This window comes from Erithacus rubecula (assembly GCF_903797595.1).
Source record: "Erithacus rubecula genome assembly, chromosome: 25".
Lineage (NCBI taxonomy): Eukaryota > Metazoa > Chordata > Aves > Passeriformes > Muscicapidae > Erithacus > Erithacus rubecula.
This window is the reverse complement of record NC_136677.1, coordinates 15,189-42,965: the sequence shown is the minus strand read 5'-3', so window position 1 is coordinate 42,965 and position 27,777 is coordinate 15,189. Positions and strand designations below refer to the sequence as shown.

The following is a 27,777-nucleotide window of genomic DNA, read 5'->3' as shown; positions in this document are numbered from 1 at the left end:
CGCCTTCAGCCGGAACCACCTTTGGCCCAGCTCTGCGGAGCGGCGGCTGCGGGCGAGCCCGACCGGTGCAGTCGCCGCCGGCCCCTGAGCCGTGTTATCGGGGTGAAAGAACGCGCGAGAGCGGAAAAGTGAGCGGCCGTCGGGTTCGTTTCCCCACGTTTCTTCAGATGTCTGGAAAATTCAGTAAAATACCTTACTGAAGATTTTTAATTGTCCGGGAATGTGTACCTGCTGTTGGGCCCTCGGGGCGTTTTTGGGGAGTGGGGAAGGGAAGGTAGGATAAGCTCAATGTCCATTTACTGTTCTATTCGTTCAGGTGTGAGTCGATGAGCAGAGGGGAGACGCAGCAGAAAGTTCAGTAGCAGTAAGAACTTTTACGTGCCCTGCACTCGTATGGCAACCTGAAATGCTTTCTGATGGCTTTATCTGATTTTTCTTATGGCTTTGTAGCCACCTAGGGAGCTGCTGCCGTGTTGAGAGGCCACCTCTGCTCTGCTGTCGGTTGAACATATGCAAAAGTGATTTTGTAAACTTCAAATAAACTTTGAGGTGGGCACTTGGTACTGCTGGGGAGGAAAGCACAGAGGTACAGGGCGCACGTATGGCTAGAGACCCTGGAGCCCTAACACCGAGGAGTCGCCACCAGCCGGCCGCCGCTACTTTGTGACTTACGGATTGTGACTGTCGGGAGGCGATCAGAACTCGAGTTACTTGCTCTCCACGGGTAGAGCGGCACAACCGGGAACAGACGAACAGAAAGGTTCCGCCTTGCCTGGTGTGTTCTGCGTGCCTGGTGGGAACGGGTAATGACTCCCAGCAGAATAGAGCGTGACGCGAGGAGAAAAGCGTCGTTAATCGGAGCTCGGAAAGCCGGTGGGCACCTGGGCTTCCAGAGGGCGGCCTATTTCAGAAGAGAAGGCTCGCAGCAGCCGTGACGTTTTCCGGCCGTTCAGCCCGGGTGCCGCAGCCGGCCCGCAGGCAGGGGGCGGAGCAGCGGCGGCGGGAGGCGCCGCCGGGCCGCGGGGGGCGCGCGCGCTCCGCCGCCCGGAAGGAAAGAGGCGGCGGCGGGAGCGCGTGCGGGGCCGCGGCGGGGCCACGTGCGCCCGGTGCCGCGAGCGGGGCGGCGCTGCAGCCCGCCCGCCATGCCCACCGCGCCGCCGTGAGCCCGCGCGCCGCGCCATGGGCCCCGACCTGGGCTGGGCCGCGCTGGTTCTGCTCTTCGCCGCCTCGTTGCTCACCGTGGCGGCCTGGCTGCTTCAGTACTGGCGGTCCGCGGCCCTGCGAGCGCTACGGCGCCGCGGAGCGGCGGCGGAGGAGGCCGGGGCCCGAGCGCTGCTCGCGGCGCTTCTCGCTCTCAGGTCCCTACGGGAGCAGTGGCAGCGAGCTTGGGTGCGAGCTCTCAACAGCCAGGCGCGCCGGCACGGGGTACGGCGGGGCACGAGCGGGGGAGTGCGGGGAGCGGCAGCGAGGCGAGGCGGGTCCCGCCGCCTGCCCTTCCCCGCAGGGCTGGAGCAGCCGCCCTTGGGCCCCGGGATCCTTGCGGGCGGCTCCGCTCGGCCTGCGCTGTGCGAGCGCCGGAAGGGCCCGGTGGGTTACGAGGCGTCCTTTAACGCGATTGGGACAATATTGTGGTGTTTCCACAGCAATCTCTTCGAAATTTTCTGGTATTTATTTTCTTTAATCTCCCAGTATTACCATTGTATTATCTGTAGTTTTGAAGTTTACGAAGGAGAGTATGCCTTGATGATTCCTTATGGAAATAATTACATTATAGCTTGTGTTGCCTGCAAGACAGGGACTTAATGCCCACAGAAACTGTGGTCCAAAGCAGCTAGCAGTCTATTGTAATCTCCTTTTTTTTTTTTTTTTTTTTTTTTTTTTTTTTTTTTTTTTTTTTTTCCTGTCGTGTGAGTGGGAAGGGGTTGTCTTTCTGTTAACTTGTACAGGAAAATCGAGCTAGAAAAGGTTAGCATGAAGCTAACATATTTGACGAAAAGGCAGTTAAAGTATTGAAGAACATGATGCAAACTCGTGTTTGAATTTTTCCAGCAAAATAGGAAAAGTATCTCCCTGTTTGACCAAGTGACAAATTCTAGGCTAGATTCAGTGTGAAGTGCCTTTTCCCATTTGGCTCGGTCCTTCCCGCTTCCCCTGTAGAAACTCTGCTTCCACGCCCTCTCATCACAATGCCATAGTCGTGGTGTCAAAGTTTCGCCAGTTTCCCATATCTGATATGTGAGCTTTCCAGAGTCCTGGAGGAATGCTCCTTGGTTGCTTATCTTGATAGTCTCTTTCCTTCTGTGTTTTTTTTTCTTTCTGCATGGCTTCTTTCAGCTTATTGAATTTTAAAAGATATGTCCTAATTTTGTTCAGGTTCATATTGGCCCACCTTTCCTTGTGTTTCTGTATTTCAATGAATGTGAATACCTAACGTACGTGGTAGAAAATTTATAGGAGTTCACTGGTGGTTGGAGCATGCCAGCATGTGAATTTGAGTGGATTGTGTAGTCTGAGGGGGCCAGGAGTGGACAGATGAGGGTCAGTCTGCTTTCAGCCATGTCTCCTTCTCATCCCTGGTAGTTGAGAGACTAGCTTCAGTGACAAGGTGTTAAGTTTTTTGCAGATCTTGAAATGACAGCCACTAAATTAGTGTTTCCTGTTGGGATTACAATTCACTTGCCTTAAAATGGTGCAAAGACTTGAAAGGAGTTATGTTGCCTCTCAAGTGCATGCTGCCCTTCTCGTTTTATTTTTTCTGCTATGTTTTCTGCATGCCTTGGGGGATATATAGATTCATGCCACCTTGTGCATGTGGTTCGTTCTGAGCAGTGAGATCTTTTGAAGTTGACAGTGCCTCCCAGTTTGATGAGACTGTGAGGTGTTGGGAAGAACTAGGGGATACTTTGCTGCTGCTGCTGAAGTGCTTGAGTCGTTGGACAGGGGTTCTGGTCACAGAGAGGAAAAGCTGATTTGGTATTTTGGACTGACCCACGTGAGTGAATACACGACTCTGCTGGAGGAGGTTTGTGAGAAAAAGAAACAGCAAGCATTACTAATATGAAATAGCAGTGAGTGAGCCAATACTGGTTATCCATTTTCAGTTTTGTCACTGGTAGAGTTGCTTCCTGTCTGTGTTGGAAGGAAGGCATGCATCTGGACTCGTTTTTGGGGAGCAAGTAGTTCTTCAGGTTGTAGTATTCATGCCTGTCAGATTAGTGTCACAGAGCCTTTTCTGCCCCTCACTTGGGTCTGTCCATAACATGGAGGTGGCAGTGCAGAGTTTTATTTGCTTGAGAAAAGTGTTGCTTCCTGCATCTCTATCATCTCTTTGATTGTTCTGCCTTAAAATGTATTTAGCTTGCCAAATTGTCTAGTGCCCAGATTGCCTGCTTTCTCTTTCTCTCTCTTTTTGTCCCTTGTGAGCAGATGGGATTTTTGAGGGCCACATTTTGTGGAAGGATGCTCCCAAAGTCTTTATCTTGGTCTTCTGTTTCTTGAGAAGAGTTCTCTGTACAGATCTGGTGTTGAAATAGGGGGAGATCCTCAAATGAAGATGATGGATGCCTCCACAGTAGAGACTGTAGTCTAAAAAACTACAGAAGAGGGTGGGGAAAAAAGGAACCAGTTGAGCACAGGAGCTGATGTACCATATGCTGAGGATGTGGATTTTGTTAACTGTTTGTTTAGTGAGGGGGGTGAGAGTGTTTGTTCTGGTGGCAGTTTGGTATTCTTTTTTCCTTGGAGCAGGATAAGCACATACAAGGGAGAGCTTCTGCAATAAGGAAGGGATAATGCACTTGACCTATGGTTGACTGCTATCCTGAACAATTCTCCATCTTCATTTGGGACTACCTGTCTGAAATTAACATAGTGTTTGTGAATTCAAGCCTTAACTGGACCACTTGTTTCCTTTCTCTGTATGGACCAGCTGAGGTGGGTAGAATTACAGTGTGCAGTAGTTCTAGGTGCTGACTGGATTTGTGGAAACAGATCAGAGTGTCTCTGGGACCCCACATCATTCATCCTCTTTGAAACTCTCTGGTTGGCTCTGACTACTGGGAACTAACAGAGTTTTCTCTTTGCAGAGTTCAGTGCAGATAACGTTTGAAGAGGGTCATCAGTTACCACAAGCCGCAAATATAAGTTGTGTGACATGCAAGGGACAGTCAGACCACAGCATAGTAAGGCTTTGCTGTTCTGAATTGTGCAGTGGGGTGTTTCTCCATTGACGGTGTGTTCGACAGAGACTGTTGGGGCCTTTGTGATGGAGATAGTGGAACCAGGGAGGTTTTGGGTGAGGTCTGTTTGGAGGAGTTAGAGAGATTGGAGGCTCTGGAGCTGCGCATCAGTGAGCTCTGTGAGGAAAGATGTGTTGGTGGAGCTGGGGTGTGTGAATGGTGAACCCAAACATCAGGGTCCTTCTGTATAGAGCAGAAGAGAGCTCTTGTCACAACACAGGCTCTCAAGTGGCAGGTTTGCAGCATGGAACTTGGTGAGAATAACATGCCAGTCTCTTACCAGGATGTAAACTCATCTTTTCCTTTCTTTTGAGGTGCTGTGCTGCCATCTGTCAGCTGAAGCTGTAAAATTCCCTGTCTCTGTTACTCAGCAGTCCCCAGTTGCTGTTTCTGTGGACACATATCATGTCACTTTGGCTGTGCTGCAGGCTCAGGTAAGGTTTTATAAGAAGTTAGACATTGACCTTACTCTTCCATGTAGTCCCACATTGATTGAGGAAGGAGGACCTGTTTCAGTGCAAATAATGGCCTCATTGGGCTGGAAGAAGCAGTGTGTGGTCACCAACATTTAGTGGGTGATGAATATCCATCTGCATGCTGAGTCTTGTTTTCTGAATCTTCATCTGTGGATTTTGGCTGTGAAACATAGCTATAAGAAATTCCAGAGAGTTTTGAGACATGGCAGTGTTTTGTTCTGTGCTTTTTAGTGGGTATTTAAGAAGTGAGAAGTCCAGAGAATTAAATTACCCTTGTGGCATAAAGGAAAGGAAAAGATATGTCCTGTGGATATGTAAAAGTATGGTATCCTGGTAGTGGGTGTGAAAAAGAAATCTATGGTGAGGAGTAGTTTGCTTGTCAGTCCCTCTCATTGCATTCACAAGAGCATGATGCAGCTTTTTCTGTGCACTGAATATCAGAGATTCTTTTTCCAGTAAAGAAGCTCTGAAATCACAATGAGTGCTAACTCCATAGTTACTTTCTGTCTGGATTTGATTCTCTGGAATGTGGCTTTGTTTCCATGATGAAGGACATGATGCTGGAGATGGTATCTTGCTTGGAGGCGGTGTGCTCATATGTGCACCAAAAAAAATTAGGAAAAATAGATGTGGCGAAATTAGAAGTAACTCAGTGGTAGCAAGAGCCAATCCCATGTTATTGCTGGCAATTTGAAGCTTGTTCTGGAACCCTTTTGCATTCAGAAGCTTTACTACAATTTTCAGCCTACTTTTATCAGGTCATGCTGGTTTGATTTTGTACCTCTGTTCTGTTGCCATCTCCTCCAGAGATCCAGTCCAGAGCTCCGGAGAGCTTCTCTCTCTTTCTCTCTCTCTCTCTCTCTCTCTCTCTCTTTATCATGTCACATGCCTGCTGCCAATCTAGTGACTGGCAGCAACTGCAGTTGCTTTTCATTTCTGAAAGGTTCCCTTCTTTCATCTCATCCAATTGCTCCCCTACTCTCTGGTGTTTTCAAGGTCTCCTTGTCTGCACCTGGTGAAGTTTTGGGTTGATTGCTCTTGTAAGGAGTTGTGATATTCTAATAGAGGTCATGCTGCTGCTGTTTTATGAAGTGCTGGTTAGATTACCACATGCCTGCCTGTGTTTTGGCATACTTCAAGTACTGTGCTCACAGTTGTGCCCTGTCTATTCTTAACACCTCTTGTTGGTTACTTACCTGGAAACTGTGTCTCATATCTTTACTTTAGTCCAGTGAACTTCTGTGTAGTCATAAATGTCAACCTGGCAATTGAGAACTATGTTGAATTTCATTACCCAGTTTTTACTAGAGCTCTCAGGTCAGGAGTCTTCCGGTGTGGTTCTGCTTCTGTCTGTCACATTAATGGTGCTTTTATGGGTACATGGGTGTGCAGCTTTTTAACTTCAGCTAAACTAAAGGATAGTGTACAGTCTGGTTTGTTGTTGCAGACTGTTGGGTCGTCAACCTGAGGATCATCTCTTATAGATGCACTGGTAACTTATGAATGGTTGTGTTTATATTTGGCAATGGCTAATTGATGTAGCTCAGTAAATATCCTATATGTTGGTGCCCAGTTTGACACTTTTGGATTGTACTGCAAGCTTTTTCTTCAGTGGAAGAAATAATGGGTCATTTTTCCCTCTGGTGATGACTGGGTATCCAACAGCAGTGAGGAAGCCAGATCTCACTATGGAGCATTGAGGCTTCTGCCGATTCTTCATCCTGTAGGCCTGGGAGCATTCTTATGTTCTGTTTTTTACTGTTGCACTGGTATGAGGGCCTTTCAATTGCCAAATTTGGAATGGGGCAAAAATCACCTAATGTAAACAGAAACTGTTTCCAACTGTGGATATTTATTCTGAGCCAGGTGGAGATCCACTTGGAGGAGATACAGAATGAGGGTCTTCTGGTGTCATGGACATTCAAAGACAGACCAGACTTGGACTTTCTGGTTCTTCCGCGACTTGAGCTTCCTGCGGTGAGTGGCTGACAGTGGGAGCCTGGCTGTGAGTGGAAGAAGGGAGGAAGGAGCAGAAGTGGTTAGAAGGCAGGCTGCTGTGGAGGAGAAGGGTTGGCAGCTCGCTGTCATGGCCCTTTAGGGCAGTGGAGAGATTATTTCATCCTGGAATCAATACTAGCTCAGCTGTGTCAAAATAGCATCCTCAAGAGGGCTGAAGTGATACCATGTTGAAGGTGTTTGGTCTATGTAGGTTCCTCCTGCTGTTGTGAGATGTAGAGCTGCAAAATAAGATGGGTTGCTGCTCTCACTTTGTGGGAGGTGGTGTTGTGTTGGCTTGCTTTTATTCGTTAAGTTTGGTTGAGTTTTGTAATAGATTAATTAAGATTTAAGAGATTAATGTGGGGTATTCTTGGGTTTAAAGGTTTAAGGAACAGAATGCAGATGTATTTGCACTTCCCTGATCCAAATAGGTTGGTTGATTTGTTGTTTCATTGACAGCTTTGTTACTTTATCCCAAGTAGATGCAGGAATTCGGCTGTTTTCCCAAAAGTGTGGTGGCACCATCTCCTGAGGTGATGAACATCTGACAAACTATAAAAGCTGTATTGTAAAAATTTACACCAGATAAACTACAGAAGTAGAGGCTTAGTTCTTCTTATTTAGAAAGCTTGCTTTTGCCATGTAGCAGCTGCTGCATGGAAACTCGAAGCACTGAGGAAGGCGAGTATGGAATATGGGAAGAATATCTGGGAGGTTATTACTGGGAGAATGACTGTGTAGCATATTAGAGGCTTGAGAGGCAGGTGGAGCTGTAAATGTATCCTTTATTTTTATGACTTTCCTGCATTTCCTCTTGATTTATGGAGAGAAGGATGAACGGAGAGCAGATCTGTCTACTATAAAGGATCTGATTGAAGATACCATTGTCAGTACAAAGCCAGCCATGATGGTGAATTTGATGGCCTGTACCGCTGGAGCCAGTGTGGTATGTTACTCTTTTCATGTCATTCTTGTGCTCAAACACAGGCCCACGACACTTCTGAGGGCTGAGACTCAGGCAGGACCCAAGGGTTGACTCTCACTTCTGGGCAGCAGCTGAACCTGGCCTGCACTGTCATAGGCGATTTGGGTATGTGAGACACAGTGCATAGGGATAATTAGAACTGCTCCCAAGAGCAACTCCTTTCACCTTTTTTCTTGAATGCTGGTTGTCAGTCAGGTACTTGTGAGCTGTACTGCCTGAGGTACACCTGTCTTTTGGCAGCCACCCTTGCTCTGAATACCAAGGCTCTGTCCAGGGCAGCCTTTGCAGGCATGGAATGGCCCATATTTATCATTGTCACTTGACCAGCAAGCTTGTTCTTGCCTGTCTCCTTTTCTGTCTGCCTTAAACTTCCATCTGAAATAACATGAGGGCCCACTGAGATCAATAACTTTGGGAGACCTGTAGCATCTCAATGGCTTTGCTGGTATTCCTCTGTGTTGGTGTGATGAGCTGCTTAATAGATACAAGGATGCTGTGTCTTGCTGCTATCTGCTGACAAATGAAGGTATCAGCTCTCATCTTGTCATCCTCAGGTGCTCAGCAGTAAAGTGACTCGAGAGTCCCCATCCGGAGTAGCAGCAACAGCAGCCCCTCTGGGTTCTAAGCTGTTGCTCCGGAATCTTCGAGTGCTGAACTTGGACTGCCAGGGAAAGGAGGTAAGCATGAAACATTGCTGATCCACAGGGGTGAGCGTGCAGGTGGCGAGATTGGAGCGAGTGGATGTTATGGGTGGGTTTGAGTGGAAAAGAGGGGTGTGTTCTGACGAACCACTGCCTCTTGTTGATGAGTGCACATGTGCCCTCTGTGTCTCTGTTGCAGGAGTTTGGGGAGATACGCTGTATGGCAGAGCTAGACCAGCCCCCCACAGCAGAAGTGGACGAGGCCGATGACAGGTAGCAGTGTTGGTGCTGCAGGAGAGATGGAGTGGAATGATGAGTTCTTTCTGTAAGTGTCTGCTCTCCTTCTCACTGGCACAGTGTAGGTGGACTGGCACAGTCTTTGGGTATTATTACCATGCAGTAGCTGATGTGCATGGTGCAAAGGTGAAGTCTGCACAAGGGGACAATGTCTGTTTGTGCTGCCCCTGTGCTGGACTGCTGATTCTGGCATTTGGCCCCAGAATACATTTACATACTTATTTCTCACTTCTCTGGACACTCTGTGTTTTAACTGGATGGGTAGAAATGCTCATCACAGGCGCAGCAGGTGCAATAAGGCAGTAGAATAAACTCAGCTTCTACTGGCAGCCTACACAGCTCTGCGGGGTACGCAAACCAGAGTTTGGTGTGCCAGTCATGTCTCCCATGGTATTGCATGCTACTGAAACTTTGGAGACAGTGAGTGAGGCATGTGAGATTTGAGGGAGGGAAGATACAGAATGAGTTTGTTGGCTCCATGGCCACCTAAAAAAGAGTGCCTAACACCAGCCTGTCTTCGGTTTCAACAGGGAGTTGGGACCTAGAAGCAAAGAACTAAAACTACAGGTGCTGGGGAGCAGCGATGGAGGGGGAAGTGAGTACGAGCAGCCATAAAATGGGTTATAAGATGGGGAGGCAAAAGTGCCTAAGGGATTCACTGTGCTTTAATCTCATGGTAGTTCTCTGTTGGTACAACATGTGATGATTTTTCAAAGGATTTTTAGTATTTAGCTTTATGTGAATTTCTGTGACTGCATGAAGTAACTCTGGGTTCTGTTCTTCTTACCAAAATGGTCTGGGTCTGACCTTGAATCAGGAGGTTCCTATGGCCTGCCCGTCTTCTTTCTGAGGCAGGGAGAGGCATGTGGGATTTTCCCTCCTGTATTACGAGAGCTTTGCATAAGGCTCTTAACTGTTCTTTTGTACTCAGTTGGGGACTAACTGCAGCATCTGTTTTTGATGGAGGCCACACACAATGGTCACCTTTTTAAGGGAGTTGATTCCTGAATTGTTAAAGAGGAGCAGTGGAGCACTGCTTGCCTCTTCTTCTTCTTCTTGAACCTGGGAGTTAGTGGAGTTGTGGGGATCTGTTGTGTTTGCCCATAGGGCTGCTTCCCAAAAGCAGGGGTTACCTTGGAGATGTCCGAGATGCTAAGGTCATGTGAAGTGTTTCATTTTTAATCTTCCTTCTGCAGATGTGCTGCTGGCATATGCCACACTTTTGATAGATTCTTTGGGCAAACAGCCATCTGGGAGGCAAGTCTGCTCACTGGCCCCGGGAGCTGGACAGTTACTGACAGCTGAAGCTACCATTACATTGGAGGTGAGCTCGTGACCCCACAGGCTCTGCATACATGCCACGCTCCAGAGATGTTTGTAGTGGGAGCTCTAGCTGGAGACAGGCATGTTTGGAGCTGAGCTTGGCACAGAGGACTGGCAGACCCTTATGCCGTGGAGGAGTGCATGTCACCTGACCCTCAGTCCCTAAGCCTCCCCTCTTGGACTGATTACTGTACTGGGGATGGCTCCTTGGTGCCCAGAGCCCTAGTTTTTGTTGCCCGAACATGCCTGCCTTTCCATCTGGGAAGGAGAACGCTTCTCTGAACAGTGCTTTACTCTTTATAGCTGCTGTTTCAGGAGTCTTCTGCATCTTTGAATGCTGTGCATGCTACATCTATGCGAAGCAGCATTACCCCCACTAAGAAGGTGAGATGGACCGGACCATCATGCCCGATGGCACCATCGTGACTACTGTCACCACAATTCAGTCCCGGCCCAAGGCAGACTGCAAACTGGGTGAGGCTGTGCAGCAGCAGGTGTATTGTAAAGGTGGCTCCTATGACAGCACAGATGTAGCTGTGATATTCCCATGGCTGCTCATGAACACAATAGCAAAACTGTTTAGCCATCACATCTGGTTGTTTCAGGCTTGCGCTTTACGTATAGCTTTTGGTATGTGGGTCAGAACACAGGCATCCTTGCTGTTTCCCTAGTATCTTTATGGCTGGCTACATCTTCATGTAGCCCTAGGGGAGAGAATTGATGGAGCTCTGTCTTTGAGGGGAGGGGTGAACCTCTGACACACACCCTTTTGGTGGTGGAAGCTCTAATGCATATGCTGCCACATAACCTCTGTGTGATGCTTAGTGTTTAGCCATGTTTTCTCTAGTTCCTTCACTGCTAAAGAATTTATACTGAACATACTGGATGTGGAGCCAAAAGCTTGTTGACCTTACAAGGGGTTGTTGCTGCTTGTGTTCTGGCATCCTGGTGAATGTGGTGCTGGATATTCTAAGAGGTGGGCCTGGGAAATGACATGAATGAGGCATTGCTGTGCGTCTGCTTCACAGGACTGCAGCCCAGAGAGGCAGCTCTATCCTGGGCTGCATCAAAAGAAGCATGACCAGCATGTCGAGAGAGGTGATTCTCCTCCTCGGCTCTTGTGAGACTTTGCCTTGAGTACTGTGTCCAGCTTTGTGGCTCCCCCAACACATGAAAGACATGGACCTCCAGAGGTCCATGAGGAGTCCAGAGGAGGACCGCTAAGTTGGCCACATACTACAGTGCTTCCCTGTGAAGAAAGGCTGAGAAAGTTGGAGATACTTAGGCCAGAAAAGAGAAGGCTCTGGGGAGACATTATAGCAAGAAGCCTTCCTATACCTAAAAGGGGTCTTACAGGAAGGCTGAAGAGGGAATTTTTAAAAGGATATGCAGTGTTAACACAAAGAGGGATGGCTTTAAGCTGAAGGAGAGTATATCTATATTAGCCATTAGGAAGAAATTTTTCTCCTCTGAGGGTGCTGAGGCACTAGCACAGGTTGCCCAGGGAACCTTTAACTCCCCCATCCCTGGAAATGTTCAAGACCAGACTGAACGGGGCTTGGAGTAACCTGTTCTAGTGGAAGACTGGTTGGAACGAAGGGACTTAAAGTCCCTTCTAATCACCATTCCATAATTCTGATTTTTTTCCCAGTAGGCTTCTTACTGCTTTCCTGCCACAAAGGCTTTCAGAGGTGCCTTGCAGGCTCTCCAAATGCCGCTTGAGGCTTTTTGGGGTTGGTGTAGGGGGCACAGTATGATAGCATAGTTGTGTAAGCTCTGTCTCCACTTACTTGTATCTCCCTGTCTCTTTTGCTGTGAAGATTCACCATCGAGGTCACCTTCCAAAGTGGAAATGACTGAAAAGAAGACAACAGTGCTCTTGGAGACTGGCTGTCCTCACAGCCACTTGCCCAGCGGTAGCCGTAAGTGCTTGGAAATTTGGGGGCTCCTACTGAAGTAACTGTGTTCCTTAGGCTGTTGTAGAAAGTGGCAGTCTGAGTGTGGTTCCCTGAATTCGCTTGCGTTTTCTGCTTCAGAGAATGTCCAAGTGCCTGAATGAAGGTGGGGGCAGAAGGCTGGTGGTGGTGTGTTGGCAGGTACAAGAGATTCCCCTTGACTGTCCAGTCAGTAACTATGAGTACACTTTTCCTTGCTTGACAAGAACTTTCCAGGGTATCTGGACCCAAAGAACTTAGCTCACCCTGCACTTGGGCTCTGATTGTGTCTGGAACAGAGCACTCCAGCAGTTTTGACAGCTTGCTGCAAACTATTAGGAATCTTTGGAAGACTTTGTTGGCCGGGTGGGATGGGTTTTTTAATAACATGCCTCGTGGGGAAAGAAACTTTTCAGGTACTTGAAAAGCTAAGAGCTATCTATACAGAGCTTCCCTTCATTTTGTTTGTTTGGACAAGTCTGTCAAACTCTTGATGGGGAAACTACATTAGTGTGCATGTAAGTTCCTATTGCAAGCATTGCCATCAGCAAGCTTTTGCCTCTGCTGAAGATTGCTTCTCCAAGCATCTGTATTTTTCTTGTGCTCAGGGAATGGCCATATGCCTAATGGCTTGGATCCGGTGGCCGAGACAGCAATCAGGCAGCTAACTGAGACGAATACCAAGACCACCAAGAAGACGCCAACAAAACGTAGTACACTGATCATCTCAGGAGTGTCCAAGGTCTCTGGTAGTTAGGAGCTGCATTTCAGTCGGGGAGGTTTGTTTTAGGGATTTATGTGTAAAACTAAGCTGTCCTGTAGGGACCAGTGTGGGAAGGCTCCAGCACAGATGGCTGGCTCATCAGAAGCCTTTCGCTGCTTCCCAGTGAGCATTAAAAGGTTCCTTGCCAGAGGGTAGGTAGCTGCAGAAAGGGGTGTGGCTGCTGTAACTGGTTTTGAACCTTGTGGAGGATATAAAGAGGTTCTCCTTGTACTTGGCTGTGAGAGTGAGGGACGTGCAGCAGAACGCTTTTAGATTGGCTGTGTTTCCAGTATATTTCAACCAAAAATTGTCCATCAGTGCCATCTAGCACTGATGATCTGAACTGGGCCATCTCTTTATAGGTATAGGTGGAAGCAGCAAGATGAATGCAATTCTTTTGATCCTGTCTTCACATCTGTCTGCCCCTCTAACCCCCCATCAGGTACCTATTGCTCAAGATGAATGGCACTTTCTCTGGGTTATGCTGCGTCCCCTGGAGGCCACAGCACGTGGGGACTTTGAGGCAGAGGGCACAGCTGACCACATGCACGATTTTACCGAGTTGTCGCGGCCACTGGAAGCGCTGCCGTTGGGCCAAAAGGGACAATCAAGAGCCGGATGAGACAACGCGATCAGACATCTCTGAAAGACCATCCGTGGAAGATGTTGAGTCTGAAACTGGCTCCACGGGAGCTCCTTGAGACGAGGAGCTTGAAAGATCACAAAGGTAAGATAACTGCTAGATAGGGTAGCTAACGTGAGCCTGTAACGGTAAGCTGTACTGAGAACAAAGTGACATCCAGGTTCCTTAGCCAGCATGGGGTCTGCAGCCACCTTTCAGCATAGCAAAGTACAGCCTCTGATGTTGTCTGGAAGCGCCTGCCTTCTCTTGTGGTTTTTCCACTGGAGTAATTGGAAACTACTTCATTTGTAGCTGTCTGATTGCTGTAGCCTTTTAAGTTTCTATGCTCTCTTAGATGGGAGCCCTGAACAACCTTTGTATTATACAGAGGCCCTTTTCTCTCCCCTGCCTCTCCGTGGTCCCAATGCAGATCAGGAGCTGTCGGTAAGGAATGATGCATCCTCTGAATTGGGCACTTGTGGCGTGGAAATGGAGGCCACCCAGCAATGTGGGTTGTATGGGCCTCAATTGCCTTCCTTGTTTCTCCGTCAGTATTGAAGCAGCTAGTACCTCTGACATGTTGTACTGTAAGATGTCCAAACAAACTTACTTTCTTTTAAATGAATGGAGTGGGCTGCCCCAGCCTAGCTGCTGCCCTAGCCTTTCCACACTTTAGTCAGGTAGATGGTCACCTTAGATTTCTGCTACTGACTTACATGAAGAAACGCAAATCAAAATCCTGATTACTCAGAATATTAGAGTGGGACAATTTTGTACAGTTGTACCCTGTTACAAGCAGGTATGGTTTCAGCTGTGGAGGCCCCTTTTGTCAATGTCAGTGGGTACAAGGGCATGTGACCCAGATTCTTGAGAGAGCTAGCAGGTGGGGAAGAGAGGTAAAATGGAAAGAGAACACCCTCTGCAGGAAATACCTTTGTAATGTTATATGGCATGGGGGTTTTGGATGTGTCTTTCTGATCATTGGAGGTTGAAAGCAATTGGCATCTGTACCTTCTCATGCTTGTGGGAGTCATAAGAAGCCATTGGCATTGTTTGTCTCCAGACTGGGCATGTCATGAAAACACAGGCAGTTTGTTCCAGGCGGTAGATGACAAAGTCAGTCTGTGTGCCCTGGAGACAGGCTGGTCTGAGAGGCTTTTTCCCTATCTTATGTTCCTCTCAGGGTCATTCAGGTTTCAGATGATCTCACTTGTTTTCTATTCATATGAGTCTTGGCTTTCATCTAAAATGCTGCATGCTTCCATTGTAACAGGAAGTTTATGCAGAGGGGGACATAGGATGAAATGTTTAGTGAGGCAGCTTGTTGGTGTGCAGTCTGTCATGAACTGAGACTTTGCCTTGTGTTTGGAAGCTGGGATTAGCCTACCTGCTGTGCACTTCTCTGCACATCAGAGTGGCTGATGTGTTACTGTCCCTGAAACTTGCCAGCGCAGGATGCTCTCAGGGTTTCTGTATCCTTCCTCTCTCTGCAGTTAGCTTTCTTCGGAGCGTTACCAAGCTCATCTTCCGGAGAAGGAGCAAGCAGAAGGAAGTGGGCCTGAGCCAGTCACATGATGACTTGTCCAATGTCACTGCCAACTCCACCACCAGAAAGAAAACTGGTAGCTTCTCTCACCGCCTCATCAAACGCTTCTCCTTCAAGTCTAAATCCAAACCCAAAGGTAGTGACAGCACATCAGCTTGTGAGAACTGAAAGAGAGAGAAGCCCATTGGAAAGATTTCTCAGAGATCATTTTCTAGTCTCTTGTCTTCCCACTCCATGGTGTCTGTGACTTGCAGTCCAGTTCTTTCCAGCCTTGGCTGAGGGAAGACACTCCAGTGCTTTATGCCAATTGGGAGAGGAGGTGGCAAACCTGGGACTTAAGTTTGGCTTGCCTTGGCTTAGCCTTCTCTGCTTGTTGTACCCCACTGTGCTCTCACAGAAAATCCAGGTGGCATGCTAATCCCCCTGGGGTTCCCTGGACCTGCAGAAGTGATTCGGTGTGTGTAGACATCTGGCATCATCAGGTGCCTCATGGAAGCAGGAGGCAGGTCTCTCCAGTGGCAGCCATCAGAGTTAAAATCAAGAAGCTACTGTGTTAGCTGCAGTGCCGAGAATTGTGGGATGTAGCCTCACTCTGCTCTTCTAGTGACAGAGAATGATGCAGCCACTGATGATCTAAACACTGTTAATGCTTGTGCTTGGTGCAGAGGCTGTAGCCTGAGGTGTGCTGCAGGGTGGCGCATTCCTGGGCTGTGAACTGTCAGAGGACATCTGGCAGCTGGCAGAGCTGCAGTCCTCCATCTGTCTCTGCCATTGGAAAAGTCTCCTTCAGACAGCACTGAGGAACCCGTTCTCTATGCTGTGTTGGTGAAGGAGGAAGTCACTAAGAAGAAGAAAGTTTTAACCTCTGCACAGGTGTTTGTAGAAGCCCGAGCTGTCACAAGAATGCCTGGTCAGTGCTGTCGGTTCTGCCACCCTGTGCAGCCACGCTGTGACACTACACTCCTTCCACGTCCGTATTCTTGAACAGGCAAGGGCTCGTACACCATCTACTTTATGAGCATATCCCTTAATCTTGGGGGAGGTTGGGGGTGTTGCCCATGTTGCCCAAGGGCTGCCAGGCTGTCTTCCAGACCTGCCGAGCATCCGGTCTCATGCTGTCATGGCTCTTGTGCCAAGGACTGGCACAGTGCTGGGGATGGATGGCAAGGAATGTAGTGAAACTCTGATGGGGAGTCTAAAGGCACGGGGCAGAAAGAGACAAGAGTTTACATGTTATCACTGATGGGTTTCCTTTAGTAGAGAGAATCTTTCTGGATTGCATTTGGTTATTTCCTTTCTTCTTGCAAACACGATCCACCCTGTTCAAACAGAGGTTTGCAGAGAGGGAGAGGCGTACAGGGGAAAAGAGAATCCCTGTGCAGGAGGAGACTGTCTTTTTAGAGAACAGTTGTCTGGTCTGGCCTGTACTCATATTATCTGTAATATCCCCAGAAGTTCCCTTCACACAGCACATAACAGTGCTCTAGAGAAATGCTCCTGTCCTGTCAACATGCCTGGTTTGAAAGAAAGCTCCCACTCTCCTATGGGTTTTTGAGGTAAGGAGGTGGGACAGAGGGGAGGGAAAAACCTCACAGAAGAGCTATTTCCCAGGCCCGACTGGATTCTCTAGGTCTGCTCTTCCACTGGAGTACCTCCTGTGCTGGTGTCTGTTGCCCTTCCTTATGCAGGATGCTGCTAACTGGAAAAGCACTTCTCTTGATGGTGTGGATCAAATGTGTTTCTTGGAAGGGCAAACCCTGATTTGCTGATACTGCTACCGTACTGCCATTTCAAAGGACCAGAACATGTTCAGTGCGCTGCAGCAAAAGGTTTTACAGGTGGCTGTTTCTTGCATGTTTGTACAGGTGGGGAACCAGAGTTAGCAAGGGTGTAATTCAAAGTGCCAGTGTGTGCTTGCAGGAGGGACTCTTGGCTGTTTTTCCTGCTGATTCCTCACATGCCAGGGAATGTATGAGTCCAAAAAAATCATATTGGTTCAGCTGCCTGACCGGAAACCTCTACATCTGTTTTGGTCTGGGAGTCTTCGTTATCCCCAGGCTCTGTCATGTCTTTTGTCCTTTGTTTCTTTCCTTGTCCCAAGCATGACACTGTGACTTTGTTTGCACTTCCATGTGCTACAGATGTCAGAGAACTCTCTGTTTCTTTCTGAGGATCATTTTCCTTGATACGAGTGACTGGTTTGTGCTACAGTGCTGCTGGAACTTGGCCTGTGACTTGGCTGTGACAATCCAGCCACTGGTTTCACACAGCCTTCTTTTGCTGGGTTGGTGTGGTGCTGTCCTTCTCAGGCACACCCTTGTTCCCAAAGTCTCAGAGTTTGGTTTCAATTTGGTATTCTCTCTTGCACCATCCTCTGTATGTCTTGTAGCTGCAACAGTACTTTATGTTCCATTTTTTGATTTTATTTATTCGTTTTTTTAGTACCATTCCAAGGTACTAAACCTTGAAGATTTGAACCCAGACAGCCTGACTTCTCTGGTGGGAACCTGTGAAGCCTTGCACTAGAAATGCTGGTTTGAGTGAAGAGCCTGTGGCTCTTCAATTTTGGGTTAATCAGGGACCTGTGGTGAGTCTCATTTGATAGTCCCGTGTTCTTTTCTTTAAACTGTAAGAGCAGCTTGAGCTCTCTTGGTGTGGAATAGCTGGAGTCACCACCGTTCTTTGGAATCAGGGATCTGAGACTTGTCTACACAAGGAGGACTGTGAAGCTAGCCAGTGTTGTCACTGTAGGCTGGAGGCAGGAAGGCAAGGTTTTGTATCTGACAAACACATACAACACATGACCAGCATTTTTGGTCTGGATTGGAGGAGGAGGTGGTAGGAAGGGAGTAAAAGAGAAGCTCAAGTTAGTCACTGGCCTGGGGGAACCCTTTCTAGCCATGTAAATGGGCAGTTCCTGTCATATGTCTGTGGCTTTCCGTTTTGTTCCTGGTTTGTTGGCTGCTAGTGACTTGCTGTGGAGGTGTGGTTTTTGATTTTGAACTTGATGTGGCAGAAGACACCTGCACTGTGTTTGGCAAAACGAATGTCACATGGGAAACGTGCCAGTAAAGGGCATGTCTTCCCTTGAATTTTTAGTAGTGTTTTTTACCGCAGACAGTAAATTGTCCTGCAAATCTGTATCTGGTTAGTCAGCTTGCAAAGGAAAGGGATGTTGTCAAAGTTTTGACAGAGCACATCCCCAAGTATTAGGTCCTACATCTGCTTGTATTTCCTAGAGGAGATTTATTTCCTGGCATTTTGTTGCTTCTCAAAGTTGTACAGCATAGGAGCGGTATTGTAACCTTTTATTGTAACCTTTTATTTTCTGTGTAAAAGTGCAGACTGTTTTTCAGGGTGTTTGGCAGAAGTGATATTTGGGCAACAGAGTGATAGTAGGGCATGGGTCTGCTGTGTGCACTGGAAATTTTGTGGTTCAGACACGCTCCTCATTAACCATGTTGACCTTCCTCTTCTTCTTTGAACAAGGCTTTCTTTCTGGTCTGCAGAGATGTTTTCATTCCCCAGGCAGTAGGTGCTGGTTTTGTTAATCCTGACTATGAGAGCACAGGTCACCCTGCCTGGTTTCTCAAAGGCATGAATGGTGATGGATCTGCCTCATGGTGGAGGTGTGATTATTGGTGTTAGAAACAATTTGGCTGTCCTAATCTTCTCAGATGGAAAGACAAGGTCACATAAAGTTTTGTTCTCCAGAAACTGCTAAGACAAAGTCCCCAGGAATTTCCTCCCATAGAATGGCTGCTTTAAGAAACTTCTTTTATATTTAATCCCCACTTCTTTTTCTGGCTTCAGGACAGAAGAAATGCTATTTGAAATCTACTCTCCCTGTTTAACTTCTTCCAGATACCTGCGCCCTTGCCTTGGTGCTGCTGTGGACTCTGGCATTTTGTAATGCCTGGGACCACAAAGCAGCGCCATGAATGGCCCAGGCTACCATCAAACTTTTTAAGCTTGAATGATCTGCAGTTGGCAGATTGTTGTCTCAGGGTAGGCTCACTATTTGCACCTTATGAAATTCACTAAATATGTGGCTGAAGAGGAGCAGCAGAGCAGTGGGCTTGAATGCATGGAGGCTTCAACCTGCAAATGAGGGCCTGCATTCCAGACGCTGTGTTTTGCTAGTGGCTGTACAAGCAGAGCAGTCACTTGTAAATGAAGCCAAAGTAGGCATTTTGTTGAGATTGTTTTCAGTCTTTCTTTGTTTTGATTTGCTTGGAGGGTTTTTTGTTTGTTGGGGGTTTCTTGTTTGTGTGGTTTGTTTTGTTTGTTTGTTTGTTTCCTATTTGGCTGAACAGTTTTACTAGAATTTACCTATGCTATGTATTTTTACTTCTCTGAAGAAAATAGATTAACACCAGCTATAAGCTGTAAGTATGCTTGTAAGTATATTTCTGTCTGGATACATCATCTCCCTGTGCTTAGGCAAGGTTGTTCAGGAGTCTCATCATCCACAAAGTCCTCACTGTTGGCCCATGAGAGATATCCTTTTGAGTCAGTGGAAAATGGACACAGGAAAAATGGAGGGAACCTCAAAACCTCAGTGTTCTGGGGGTGCCATGGGATTTAGCATGATGGATGTCTGAGGCCAGAGGAATTGGGTGCATGGATGTGTGTTTGCACATGCTTGTAATTGGAGCATACTCTGCACCTGCCTGTACTGGTAACGGTGCAGAGTGACTGATGGAACAGGACTGTGGCCAGACCAGCCTCTGTGGCATTCAGATCCATTGTTTTGCACAGACTTCTGCAGGGGCAGACCTAAGCAAGCAAGCCCAATTACTGCCTCTTGCAAACACCCTCATTCTACTTATGCAGTTGAGGGTGGGGTTTTAGGCAACTTGACTAAAATGGGGAAGAGCGAGGAGAGAACTTGGGTGGAGAGCAAGTTCAGTGGAGGGGAATATAACGAAAACTTCTTCAAACCATGGGCACATGCTATTTTTAGACTAGAACTGGGCATATGGCAAATGTTTTTGTTAGTATTTTGGCTTTAGAAATGCAATAGCTTCTCTCCTTAGGTTGTTAAATCTACAGAGAAGTAATTTCTGAGTAGCTGAGGAAATGCTCGAGTGTTTGGAGGGTTGTTGTTTGTGGTCCTTTTGCACTGTTCTCTCCATCCCACCTCCCCTCCTGCTGGGTCATGGTGAGTCTCAGGGTAGAGTAACAGTCCCAGTGGTGGACACATTTCTGGCAATAGTGTGCTTGTGACAGCACAGATCCTTCTGTAGGCATGACTGCTCCACATCACTTTTCCTTGCTTTGTAAGGTATGGGACCAAACACACAAAATTTGAACTAGCGCCCCTCCTTGCGTGTGCTCTTTTGTACTTCAGTGCTTTCTGTCTGGGCAGATTATTTTCACCGCACATTGTTCTGGTGGGAAATAATTGGAACTGTGCAGCTAATAATGAAAATAATACTATGTATGACTAAATGAAGTTCTTGCACCTTCGTAAATCTCAAAGAGTTCTATTGCTGTGTAGTGGCTGAATCTGTTAACTTATTAAACAACATGAAAATCAAAGCCTGAGTCTGACTTCATACCTGGTGTAGTGCTGTGGATTTCCCTCCAACCTATCTTTGTCTCCCCTAAATTCTCCCACTCAAATGATGGCAAACTGTGTAATCCCATGCAAGGGTCTGTAACACCCCAAAACATTTCAATGTAAGGGGACTAGCTGAGGTTCCTTTAATCTGGGTTGGCAAACGTTCCTGAGGAGCACCGACAGCTGTGGTAACGGAGCGGTTGAGGTGAGAACGACAGTGAATTTCTATGTAAGCTTAGAACTCTCAGAATTTCAGCCCCAAAATATTAGGAATTTGAGCCTTGAAAACCTGGGAATTTCAGCCCCAGAGCCCTGGGAAATTTATGACTCAAACCCTTGAAATTCTGGCCCCAAAAACCTGGGGATTCCAAGCTTAGAACTCTCAGAATTTCCGCCTGAAAATCTTGGGAATTTTAGCCCCCAAAACCTGGAAATTTTGGCCTCAAAATCCTGAATACTCAGCCCTGAACCCAGGGAATTGCAGCCCCAAAACCCGGGAATTTCAGCCCTAAAAATCTGGGAATTCCAGCCCCAAAATCCTGGAAATTTTATGACCCAAACCCTTGGAATTCTTTCCCCCAAAATCTGGGGATTCCAAGCTTAGAACTCTCAGAATTTCAGCCTGAAAATCCCGGGAATTTTATCCCCAAACCTTGAGAATCTCAGCCCCAAAACTGGTTAAACTTCACAGTTTTCAGAGACACAAGATCTTTATCATAGAGCTGGAACATCAAGCAGAGAGCAAAGGGTTCTCTCTGAGTGCAGGAGCTCAGTGAAAAGAGCAACAAGGTACTCCACTATGTGTGTTCTTAGAAAAGCAAAAACAAATTTAGCTATTGACCTGAGCAGACACTGGGGCAACCCTCCTTACCTTGGGCCTTGGCAGCAGCCCACAGAGCATCATTCAGAAAAGTACTGAGTGAGATGAAGAAGTGTTTGTAGTGACCTAGACAAGAGCTCCTGACCACTGAGGAACCTGAAAAATCCCTCCACATATTAATTCCTGCTGAAGTAAATAACCCATCCTCACTGTGCTGTGCTAAGCATGCCTGGAAAAGCCCCCTGCCAAGCACCACCTCAGAGAAGAACTGATTTGTACTGGGGGGGCACACCCCAGTTAACATGTACAAGTTAAACAGAATTTTCTTTCAGTCATCCCAGGTGCTACTTGACCACCAAATACACACAGAGAATTTAGTGAGGTTCTGTGGTGTTGGCAAATCCTGCTCCAAGCCCAACTGATCCCCCTGTGACTCCCCTGTGGCTTTCCTCAAGGAACTGGTAGAACTTTGCAATATTTGCCATCGCCCTGCCCGCAGCCGGGATCAGCCGGCAGGAGGAGGCAGCTGCTTTCTCAGCCAGCAAGGTGAGAGCTGCGGGAAGGATTTCTTCCTTTGTCCTCTCTGCTGTCACTCCCTCGCTCTGCCTCTCGCCGCCTGTGTCTGTGGGGCTGGGGAACTGTGGGCTGCCCGCCCTTCCCAGTGTGAGCACAGTCCCTTTTTGGGGGGATGGACCGTGGGAAGGGTTCGAATAAAGCCCCGTGCTCCTGCCCGGGGCAGCTGCAGCCGTTCTGTGCCTTCTTTGGGGGTGAGGAAAAAAGGCTGAGGGGGATGGGGTGGAGACTCGGGGCTCCGATGTCATTCGGGGCACCCCAAGGTCCTGGCAGAGGGAGTCACGCTGGGCGAAGGAGCAGCTGAGTGGGGAATGGGGGGTCGTGCCGGGTGCCCTCTCCCAGAGGGACCCGAGGGTGCAGGACACTCACAGGGAGGGCTGGGGTGGAGAAGACAGAAAAAATATAAATATAAAAAATACCCAACTAAAGCTTAAATATTTATTTAATAATACTTATTTAAAAATACTTAAATATTTATTTAAGTTTTTTGTTTTATTGGTTTTTTTTTTTTTTTTTTGTTTTATTGGTGTTATTTGGTTGGAGGCAGGATTTTTAATAAATAATAGAAATCTAATTAATATAAACAAAAATATAATACAAAAAATATGCAATATATACAAAACATAAAACTAAAGATATATCTGCATCTATAATATATGTACGTGTGAATATATATTAAATATAAAAATATAGACAAAAGTATATATAGGATATAAGTAATATATATTATAGTGTATCATATACATAATATATAAATTCCAGGTATGAATATGAGATATATAATAGAAAAATATATTTAAATATAGTTAAAAATACAGGGTTTTGTTGTTTCTATTTGGTTAGAGGCGGAGCTTTTTAATAAATAATATTAAAAAATATGAACATGCAAATCTATTTAAATACATATATACATAAAATATAAATACATTTTAGTAATGTAGTGATTATGTGCATATAAATAATAAAAGTGTAGTATATATGTTATATATATGTTATAATGTAAATTAACCGGATAAAATTTATTGAATAATATATGTAATATATATAATATTAAATATTAATATGAGTAGAAATTAATATTAAAATAGGTATAAGTTTTCTGTATTTAAAGGTTTTTTTTTTTTGTTTTGTTTTTATTTGGTTAGGGGCAGGGAGGTTCTTAGTTGTGCTCGGGCTTTTTTTGGGTCATTTTGTAGGATCGGGCTCTCCTTTTTGCCCCGGGAGCTCGGGGTTGGCCCCAGCCTGGACCTCTCCTGCAGGTGAGTGTGACACAGTAGGGGAAGGGAGCCAGGCACTGCTCTGGGGGCTGTTTTAGGGGGAGAGTTTCACTGCTCTCTTCGGTATGGAGCTGCTGGGGGACAGCAGTTTATGGTGGGCTCCCGGGGGTACCTCGTGGAACGGAGGTGAGAGCACCTCAGAGCATCTGGGGGGAACGCTGGGATGTGGAGCACTGCTTCAGCGAGGTGCTGCAGGACAAACTGTGCGAGGAAGCAACTGCTGAACAGGTCAGCCAGTGTGGCTTGTAGTGGGAACTTGTCTCTTTTCCCTAGTCAGTTTTCTCTTGTCCATCCCTCCCTGGTGCCCCAGAAACAATGGAGGCTATATGAACAAAATCATCCCAGGTGCTACTTGAGCACCAAATAACCACTGTGACTTTGCTCAAGGAGCTGGTAGAACTGTGCAATATTTGCCAGCAGAGCTTCATTTCTGAAGAAGCTTTCTCTGGAAAATGCATCCATTTCCTACTTAACAGCACAGTCCTCTCTCCCTGATCTCGGGAAGAGCTGCCCACAGCCACGGAAAACACCTTCCTCTCCTGATCACCTCACTGTCCTAAAAACACTGTGACAGAAGCCAGGCGGTCCCATGCAGGGACAGTGTCTTCTCTCTTTAGGGTCAGGGGAAAAGGGCAGAAGCACCTACAGAGCTTCAGTGCCTCTCTGAGGAGGAAATACCATGGATCTGCACCCCCTTCTGCTTGCAGGGAAGACAGTAAAACAGCTCAAGGAAAAAACCGGTAAAAAAATTATTAAAAATGGGTAAAAATGATGCCCCTTCCACTCCACTGGTAGAAAGAACACAATACCAGAAAACCTGTACCTGTTCCATCTTTAGACTGAAGCAGTAGCTTCTAATGCAGCAGGGACAACAGCAGGGAAGGGAAATGTGTGGATAATCATGTCTTCATTTAAAGATTTCTTCATGAAAGTCATCACTGCCCTAAATCAGGACATCCACCACACACAGGGCATCTAATAAATGAAGAAAAAAACCTAAGCAGAGGATCCAGACTACCAGGAAAAACAACAGAGGTAGAATGTAACACTCTAAGAATACAAGGCAACCTTTTAATTTATTGAAAAAAAAAAAAAAAAAAAAAAAAAGAAAGAAAAAAAAGGATGAAAGGCACCTTTATCACACAATACAATGTTAAGTGCAACACAAGCATCACAGCTGAACCTTCCCTCTGCCTTTCAATGCTGCTGTCCAGCAAGGAGAGGCTGCGGCTGCTTCTGGATCCCCAGAAGTATCCAAATCCAGGTTGGACATGGGCTTGGAGCACCCCGAGCTACTGAAAGGTGTCCCTGCTCACGGCAGGGAGTGGAACTGGAGGAGCTTTAAGGAGCCTTCCCACCCAAACCGTTCTGGGTTTCCATGATTCTGTGCAGAAACCCAGGCAGAAGGGCTGAATTTCCATTTTAGTTCAAAAATGCTGCTGCCAGGGCATGGAGAGGCATTTCAAATACTGTTAAAGTGGCACAATCACATCAGAAATTACTTACAGGTGTACGGAATTCTCTGTCTACGCTGGAACAAAATTCCCCGGCAGCGCCGGGAGCGGAGGGTTTGGAGGTGCCGGGGCCGGCACGGGCGGTCCCCCGCGCCCCGGCCGGTTCCGCTCAGCGCGGTGGCAATCGCGGCCGACGCCCTCCCGCGCACGGGCGGGCACACGGCCCCGGGTCCGCGCGCCGCGGCGGGAGCGAGTCCAGAGCCCCGGCGGGACCCCGGAGCGGCAGCGGCAGCGCCGCGCTCGGCCCCGGCGCGCGTCCCGATGCCGCCCGTAGCCCCGAGCCCCGCGCTCCGCCCGCCGAGGGAGCGGCGGCACTGCCCGGCACGGGATCCCCGGCCGGCACCGACAGCACCCGAACGGAACCCCGGTCCCACTGGGGAGCCCACCTCAGGGGCCCGGGCTCCGCCCACGGCACTACGGCATCGGGTCACGGCGACACGGCGAGACGGCGACATGGCGACACGGCGACCGCCCCGCCCTCGGGCCACAGGAACGGCCCCGCCCCCCGCGCCACAGCGACTGCCCGCCCCCCGCCCCACAGGAACGGCCCCCGCCCCTCTCCTCACAGCGACTGCCCGCCCCCCGCGGCACGGCCCGCCGCCCCCCGGGTTAAAGGGTCCGCCCGCCTGGCACCGTCACCGCCCCGCACCGTCACCGTTCCCAGCGCGTCACGGGATCGGCCTGCCCTCCATGTCATCGGGTGAGGCCGGCGTCCCGCATCACCCCGTAGGCCCGACCACGTTCATTGGCGCCGCACGGAATGTCCCCAATCACAAGGCCGAATGGCCGCCGCCATAATCTCCAGCAACACGTGATTATTTAGTCGCAGCCATACTTGTCCTGCACCAAGTGGCCGCGTTGGAGCCGCCATAATTGACCAAAAGCACGTGGCGGCACGGGTACCGCCATTTGAAACCGAAAGCACGTTGCGAGCATGAACGCCGTCTTTTTAAGCCGAAATCACGTGGCGAGCATGGGCGCAGCCATTTTAAACCGGAAACACGTGGCAATCATGGGCGCTGCCATTTTGAACCGGAACCACGTGGAGGGCATGGGCGCCGCCATTTTGAACCGGAAATAAATAAAGAGCAAGAGCGCCGCCATATTGTACGGAACCCACGTACAGGGCACGAACGCCGCCATATTCAACCGGAAGTACGTACGGGGCACCGATGCCGCCATATTGAACCGGAATCACGACCCTAACGCTTTCTAGCGTCGGAATGGCGGCGGAACACCGCGCCGAGAGCGCAGGATCGGTCGGCCGGTGCCAGAGTCGCGTTGGGATCAGGCAGAAGACAAGAATGATGTATTTGTGAGGGGCGAGGGCCCTGAAGGGAGCCACAAAAAAGACGGCGGCCGACCGGAAGTCATTTAGGCCACAACAGAGATGGCGGCCCGACAGGAAGTGGCATCGGCCACCACAAAGATGGCGGCGAGGAAGGGCGGAAGTCGCTTCATGCCACTCCCATGATGGCACCTCGGTCGTTCTTCCCTGACCTTCCAAAGGTGGAGGCAGAAATGGCGGGAAATGAAGGTCCTTGCTCGATTATTTGGCTGCCTGCCTGCGCCCCGGTGCCGATGCCCCCCACCCCGGCGCCGTTTTCCGCGGCAGTGCCAGGCGTTGCGGACACGGGCCGTGCGCTCAGCGCACCGCGGGCACGCCGGAGCCCCGCGGGCACCGGCAGGCAGCTGCGGGAGCGGCTGTCTCTGCGGGGCTCCTCCGCAGGAAGGGCCCTTCCCGAACCGTCCCGACTCCGCTCCGCGCTCCCTGCTCACTCCCCTCCGGCCCCGGGGACATGGAGAGAAACACAAATACATCGAGGAAGAACGAACACTCTGCAGAGCTGCCGAGCCATCGCCCTGCCCGCAGCCGGGATCAGCCGGCAGGAGGAGGCAGCTGCTTTCTCAGCCAGCAAGGTGAGAGCTGCGGGAAGGATTTCTTCCTTTGTCCTCTCTGCTGTCACTCCCTCGCTCTGCCTCTCGCCGCCTGTGTCCGCGGGGCTGGGGAACTGTGGGCTGCCCGCCCTTCCCAGTGTGAGCACAGTCCCTTTTGGGGGCATGGACCGTGGGAAGGGTTCGAATAAAGCCCCGTGCTCCTGCCCGGGGCAGCTGCAGCCGTTCTGTGCCTTTCTTTGGGGGGTGAGGTAAAAAGGCTGAGGGGTGGACGGGGTGGAGAATCGGGGGCTCCGATGTCATTCGGGGCACCCCAAGGTCCTGGCAGAGGGAGTCACGCTGGGCGAAGGATCATCTGAATGGGGAATGGGGGGGTTGTGCTGGGTGCCCTCTCCCAGAGGGACCCGAGGGTGCAGGACACTCCCAGGGAGGGCTGGGTGGAGAAGACAGGAAAAATATAAATATTAAAAATACCCAACTAAAGCTTAAATAAATGTTTTATCGGTTTTATTTGGTTAGAGGCAGAAGTTTTAATAAATAATATAAATATAATTAATATAAACAAAAATAGAAATACAGAAATATGCAATATATGCAAACATAAAACTAAAAATATATCTGCATTTACAAATATATGTAGGTGTAAATATATATAAATAAAAATATAAACAAATAGAAGTATATATGTAGGATATTATATAAATAATATAATATATATTATAGTGTATAATATACTTAATATATATGAATATGATATATATAAATAGAAAAATACATTTAAATATAGTTAAAAATAAAGGGTTTTTCTGTTTCTATTTGGTTAGAGGCAGAGCTTTTCAATAAATAATATTAAAAATATAAACATACAAATATATGTAAAGATATATATACAAAAAATAGAAAAAAGATCTAGTAACGTAAACATTATGTAGATAATAAATAATAAAAGTGTAGTATATGTTATAATGTAAATTCCATAAAATTTATTGAGTAATATATGTAGTATATATAATGTCAAATATGAATAGGACCAGAAATTAAATATTGAAATAGGTATAAGTTTTCTGTATTTAAAAGCTTCTTTTTTTGTTTTATTTGGTCAGGGGCAGGAAGTTTTTTAGTTGTGGTTGGGCTTTTCTTGGGCATTCATTTAGAAGAATTTTTTCTAGGATTGGGGGCTTTCCTTTTTGCCTCAGGAGCTCAGGGCTGGCCCAGCCTGGGGCCTCTCCTCCAGGTGACACGGTAGAGAAGGGAGCCAGGCAGTGTTCTGGGACTTTGAATCTACACAAATATTTTCCAAAAGTGTTT

At 47.9% G+C, this 27,777-nt stretch overlaps 1 protein-coding gene across 1 annotated transcript; it reads left to right on the top strand.

Moving 5' to 3' along the window:
* The first annotated feature begins 1,050 nt into the window (after window positions 1–1,050).
* C2CD2L (C2CD2 like) lies at window positions 1,051–15,129 on the top strand. Its single transcript, XM_079326715.1, is given in 20 exon segments — window positions 1,051–1,425; window positions 4,086–4,181; window positions 4,553–4,672; window positions 6,581–6,691; window positions 7,545–7,658; window positions 8,252–8,374; window positions 8,538–8,573; window positions 8,575–8,663; window positions 9,166–9,230; window positions 9,832–9,959; window positions 10,262–10,340; window positions 10,343–10,432; window positions 11,779–11,880; window positions 12,501–12,634; window positions 13,098–13,116; window positions 13,119–13,147; window positions 13,149–13,253; window positions 13,255–13,350; window positions 13,352–13,382; window positions 14,771–15,129. Coding segments are annotated over 20 exon segments (2,034 nt in total). The 5' UTR covers window positions 1,051–1,179; the 3' UTR covers window positions 14,992–15,129.
* The last annotated feature ends 12,648 nt before the right edge of the window (window positions 15,130–27,777 follow it).